The sequence below is a fragment of the Scardinius erythrophthalmus genome (genome assembly GCF_964197995.2).
Source record: "Scardinius erythrophthalmus genome assembly, chromosome: 9".
Classification (NCBI taxonomy): Eukaryota; Metazoa; Chordata; class Actinopteri; order Cypriniformes; family Leuciscidae; genus Scardinius; species Scardinius erythrophthalmus.
The window spans coordinates 34,921,845-34,928,130 of NC_138229.1; the positions used below are offsets into that span (position 1 = coordinate 34,921,845).

Sequence of the window (6,286 nt, forward strand, 5' to 3'; positions counted from 1 at the left end):
TGGGTTGTGCAGTGTTCCAAAGAACCCCAGATGACGACAAGCTTGGGCTGTCTGTGGAGGATAAAGCTTTTTTAGAAATCATGGACAGAGATGTCTTCCAGGATTCTGCGAACAGCTGGGTCGCACCATTACCCTTTCGCTCCCCAAGGTCTCGTTTGCCAAATAATAGAGATCAGGCAATGAAACGCCTCATGTCACTTCGCAAAACTCTGGATAAAAAACCTGAGATGAAACGTCAGTTCATTGAATTCATGCAAAAGCTTTTTGACAATGATCATGCAGAGCATGCCCCTCCTGTGGATAAAGAAGAGGAGAGTTGGTACCTTCCCATGTTTGGTGTGTACCACCCACAAAAACCTGACCAAATCAGGGTTGTGTTTGACTCAAGTGCAGAATTTGAAGGAATGTCACTTAACAAGGCGTTACTCAGTGGACCTGATTTAAACAATAAACTCATTGGAGTTCTCATGAGGTTCCGAAAAGAGAGCATTGCAGCAGATGTTTTACTGTTTTGTAGTACGTGAAGACCACAGAGTTTATTTAAGGTTTTTGTGGTATGAAGACAACGACCTAGATAAAAGGGTAACTGAGTACAGGATGAAAGTCCATGTATTTGGAAACAGTCCTTCGCCTGCTGTGGCAATTTAATGCATGAGACGAGCTGCTCTTCAGGGAAAAAATGAGTATGGCTTCGATGCCAAGCACTTTGTTGTGAGAAATTTTTATGTTGATGATGGGCTGACTTCAGTCTCCACTTCTGAAGAAGCCGTTAACCTCTTCAAAAACACACAAAAAATGCTTGCAGAGTCAAATCTTAGATTACACAAAATCGTATCCAACAGCAAAACCGTCATGGAAGCATTTCCCAAAGAGGATCATGCCAAAGACTTGAAGGACTTAGACTTAGGAGTTGATAATTTGCCTGTTCAACACAGCCTGGGTCTCTCTTGGAACCAAGAGACTGACAGCTTTAACTTTCAAGTGAATCAAGAGGAGAAGCCATTTACAAGAAGGGGCATTCTATCCACAGTGAATAGCTTATTCGACCCCCTTGGATTTCTGGCTTCTGTTGTAGTGCGAGGAAAAGCTTTACTCAGAGAACTTTCATCTGAACAGGACGACTGGGACGCACCTCTTTCAAAAGAAAGACAAGCAGAGTGGAATGAATGGAGAAATTCTCTAATGACATTGGAACATTTGCAGATTAAGAGACCGTATGTACCTGTTCCGCTGTCTGCCGTACAAAGAAAAGAACTGTACCTCTTCTCAGATGCATCCACAGTTGCAATAGGAGCAGTAGCTTACCTTAGGGTAGTTGATGCTGATAACCAATGTCAAGTTGGGTTTGTAATGGGGAAAGCAAAGTTAGCCCCTCGTCCAGCTCACACCATACCTCGTTTAGAATTATGTGCAGCTGTACTAGCAGTGGAAATGTATGAAACGATCAGGGATGAGATTGATGAGGAAATAGACTCAGTTCGGTTCTTCACAGACAGTAGGGTAGTCTTAGGATATATCCATAATGTCACAAAGAGATTTTATTTATATGTAGCCAATCGGGTTACTCGAATAAGGAAATCAACACATCCTGATCAGTGGTTTTATGTGAATACCAACAACAACCCAGCAGACCTTGCCACTAGAGCTGTATCAGCGGAACGCTTACAGTACACATGTTGGCTTTCTGGGCCACAATTTCTACTTCAGAGCAATGCTCAAGAATTGACTGAGACCTTTGAATTGGTGGAACCTGATGCTGAAATTCGACCAGACGTTTCAGTCCTTGCAACCAAGATTTCTGCAGCTCAGCTAACCTCTCACAGATTTGAGAGGTTCTCCAGCTGGGGAGTTCTTTGTAAGTCAATAGCTCGACTAATTCATGTTGCAAGATCCTATTGTGGAAAAACAGATGACACGCATTGCAAAGGTTGGCATCACTGCACCAAATCTTGCAGCATAAGTGAGTTGACACAAGCCAAGAATACAATCATACGCTGTGTGCAACATGAAACATTTAAGGAAGAGTTTGAGTGCCTTAAAAACGGGGTGGTCCTTGCAAAACGAAGCCTCCTTAAAAAACTAAATCCAGTAATTGATGAGGATGGTTTGCTGAGAGTTGGCGGTCGTTTATCTTCTGCAGACCTGTCTCAAAGAGAAAAGCATCCTCTCATTATTCCTCACAAGCACCATGTTGCCATCCTCCTGGTAAGACACTATCATAACCAGGTAGCACACCAGGGTCGCCATTTTACTGACGGAGCCATCAGAGCAGCTGGATTTTGGATAATAGGAAGCAAACGTCTCGTTTCTAACAGTATTCACAACTGTGTTATCTGCCGCAAGCTCAGAGGGAAATTGCAGATTCAAAGAATGGCAGACTTGCCTGCAGACAGGCTGTCTTCAGAACCACCTTTTACTAACGTGGGCATTGATGTGTTTGGCCCATGGAGTGTAGTCACACGGCGTACAAGAGGTGGCAGTGCGGATTCAAAGCGCTGGGCAGTAATCTTCGTATGCATGTCTGTCAGAGCTGTGCATATTGAACTAATTGAATCTATGTCGACGGCAAGTTTCATCAATGCATTGCGACGATTTTTCTCCATCCGTGGTCCAGCAAAACGACTACGCTCTGATAGAGGTACAAATTTTGTTGGTGCCTGCAAAGAGTTGAAAATAAATGTGAACGACACAGAGGTAAACCATTATCTTAAAGATAAAGGATGTACATGGATTTTCAATCCACCGCATGCTTCCCACATGGGGGGATCTTGGGAGAGACTCATTGGAGTTGCAAGACGAATTCTGGATGGTATGCTGATTCAAAAACCCACACGTCTCACACATGAGGTTTTGGCAACTCTAATGGCGGAAGTTATGGCAATTGTAAATGCCAGGCCTTTGGTACCAGTGTCTACGGACCCAGAAGCACCTGAAATACTCACTCCAGCATTGCTGTTGACACAGAAAAGGGATGCAGTTTCAGCTCCTGAGGGAAATTTTGATAAAGCTAATCTTCATTTGAATCAATGGAAACAAGTGCAGTGTCTTGCGGATACTTTTTGGAAAAGATGGCGAAGGGAGTACTTGTCGACACTGCAGAATCGGAAAAAGTGGCTTGATGAAAGACCAAATGTTAATATTGGTGATGTTGTACTTTTGAAAGAAAGTCAGGTACCAAGGAACAACTGGCCTGTTGGACTTGTTGTAAAAACCTTTCCAAGTGCAGACAAAATGGTTCGAAAAGTGGAAGTGAAAATTGTTGACCAAGAAACCACTAAATTCTTTCTGAGACCAATCTCAGAAATAGTTGTCCTCTTCTCTCAGAAACTATAGAGACATTTATCAAAGACTCTTAAAGTAAAACAACTTTTTGATAATTGATAAGTAGTGGCATAATTTCATTATACCATGCGGGGAGTGTGTTGACCATAAAATTTAAATGGTATTTTTTATTTTACTATTTTATTCATTTATTGTGAATTATTTCCTCCGGGACTTTTATTTTGAAATAGCGCGATTGCGGATATGTTGTGACATGTTCAGAGTGCAACGGACTATATGCACGGAGCGTTCTTTGGAACTTCCGCATAAAGATAAGTCAGCCCGTGAACTTCCGGTGGAACGTCATTTGATGTTGTGGTACTTTTAGGTTAGTGGGCGGCACCTTCAAATCCGTGAGGTAAAAGACTCCTTGAGACTAGTGGTTTATAGATAAAGTTTGAACTAGAACTTATTTATTTAATTTATTATTTATTCAAAAGCTACGTGAAAATAAAGTAATAACTTAGGTTAACGGAAATGAAAAAGGCATTTAAATTTCAGCGCTGTGAGGGAACGTCAGCTGAGCACTGTTGTGTCCCTCAGTGTTCGTCCTCAGCAAAATTCAATTCAGTCATTAGTTTTCATACTTTCCCGTCAGACGTACAACAGCGAAAGAAATGGATAGTAAATATAAGAAGAGACAATTTTATTATATCTCACCATACACGCGTGTGTAGTCGGCACTTTGTGCCAGAAGAGCTCAAGGAGCCTGCTGAAGTCGGAGGGAGGCGAAGGCTGAAGTCTGGTGCCGTACCTGTACTGTTCCCTTGGAATAATTACTCTCTTGGAGAGAGAAGGCTTGGGGTTTGGGAAAGGAGAACGAGACCAGAGAGTATGGAAACTGGGGAATATTCTGAACGTATATCTACCAACGACCACGATTACAGCACAGCACCGCAGCCCGCGTTTGTTGACTCGGTTCTGGAAGAAAACGAAAGGCTTCGCGAAGAAATCGACCTTGTGAGGCAGCAGATGGAACAGATGTCACTCAAACAGCGTTTTGGGCTACAGCGATTTACAGGTTCTGACAGTGACATCCGTTTCTACACCAGGTATGTAGAAATATTTAATTTAATAAAAACGCAAATACTTTAAGAACACTTGAAATATCTTGCATTTAAAGACTGATGTTATACAGTGATCATACTACTGTATCTTTACTAATTATATTTAAAATAAAATAATATTTAATATTAAAACACTTTTTAGGCTTAATGTGCATCGTGCATTAAAGAAGTACTCCAAATAAAGTATAATTGTAATATTTATATCCTAAGCTTTAAGCATTATGTCAGTAAATATCGATTTGTAGTATACTTAGTATGAAATAAATATATTTTAAAAACATTTTGGTTTAGGTTTTTTTTTGCACTATGGTGTCCAAACCACAAACATTGAAGATTAAATATAATCAGCATGTCAAATAGACCAGTGCAAGTCACTTCAGTTCCTACTTCAGGTTCACCTCTGACCTGGTGTGTATAAATGTAATAATATGTATGGTGCTAAATGCAAGGAATGTCAATGCTTTGACATTTTCGCTATTTACAGGTTTTCATCTTACGATCATCTGATGCGGTTTTGGCAGGTCATTGAACCATCACTGAGATTCATGGTTCGGGTAACCAGAACAGGAACTGCAAACAGTGAATCTGAAAAGCAAAGTGCTTCCATGGTAAGTCTGTCATCTGTGCTATTATGACCAAACTCTCCGGCTACAGAATCCTATCATATACTTGTTCAATACATGGTTGGACTTTTACTTTCTGAAGCCAGGATGTTCACATTATGACCAACACTAGCACTTTTAGATTGAATGTAGAATGAATGGAAATAAATTTCACACCATCAGATGTCTGTTGTTGTAACTGTACTGTACACCTACCAGTTTTGACAATTACATATACATGTAACTGTGTTGTGATCTGTCAGTCCTTACAGGCAATAGATGAACTGTTCCTCTTCCTGAACTACCTTGCCCTTGGTCTGAAGCAGAGGGACCTAGCTGAGCGGTATGGGGTGCATCAGTCTACTGTAAGCAGAATCATTCTGACCTGGAGCAATTTTCTGTTCTCTGTTCTTGGTTCACAATGCATTTGGATGCCTCAAGACAAAATTAAGGAACACTTGCCATCAGAGTTTGAAGACTACCCAGACACCACCACAATTCTGGACTGCACAGAGCTCTGGTGTCAAACACCCTCCTCCCCTTTACTTCAGAGTGAGGTATACTCAAACTATAAGTCCCACTGTACCCTGAAGGGAATGATTGGCATGGCTCCCCATGGCGCTGTAACCTTTGTTTACTCCCTTTTTGCTGGCTCAGTAAGTGACAAACAGATCTTTGTAGAGTCAGGTATTCTTACTCTGCTTAGGCCAGATATGGCAATTATGGTCGACAGAGGCTTTCTTGTGGATGACTGTGTGCCCTGTAAGGTGTACAGGCCTGCATTCCTCGCTGGAAGACCTCAGATGTCAAAGCACGAGGTCAGGGAGACCCAATCTATTGCACATCTCAGAGTGCACATTGAGCGCCTAATTCGTAGACTGAAGGAATTCAAATTCTTTGATACTGTCATCCCCTTAAACATGTTTGGTAACATAAATCAGCTTTATGCAGTTGCATGCCTACTGTTAAATTATCAGAGTGGGCCACTTGTAAAAGCTTGGGCTAAGTAGAAGTGCCTCTTGTTTTATCCTCTCTTAATCCTTGTAAATATATCTTAAAAATGCCTCTAGATTTAATCTCTGTATATATCATTCATCTCATAATTTAAACTTAAAATCTATTCACTAAAAATCTGATTACCTGTATTATAATTACTGTTGTTGTTTTTACATTATTTTTATGTTTAAAAATTTTGTTTTTGTTAATTGTATTTAACTTTTCATTATTTGTTTACTAATGAAGTATAAATTCAGAACACACACAAACAAATAACATGTATATGAAAATATGTAATTT

General features: G+C 40.6%; 1 protein-coding gene across 1 annotated transcript; it reads left to right on the forward strand.

The window, feature by feature from the left end:
* Window positions 1–3,552: 3,552 nt before the first annotated feature.
* LOC308695634 (uncharacterized protein) lies at window positions 3,553–6,000 on the forward strand (the record flags this gene model as incomplete). Its single annotated transcript, XM_081373819.1, has 3 exons — window positions 3,553–4,373; window positions 4,873–4,996; window positions 5,254–6,000. The coding sequence occupies exons 1-3, from the start codon at window positions 3,799–3,801 to the stop codon at window positions 5,998–6,000; spliced, it is 1,446 nt and encodes a 481-aa protein (XP_081229945.1). The 5' UTR covers window positions 3,553–3,798.
* Window positions 6,001–6,286: the final 286 nt, after the last annotated feature.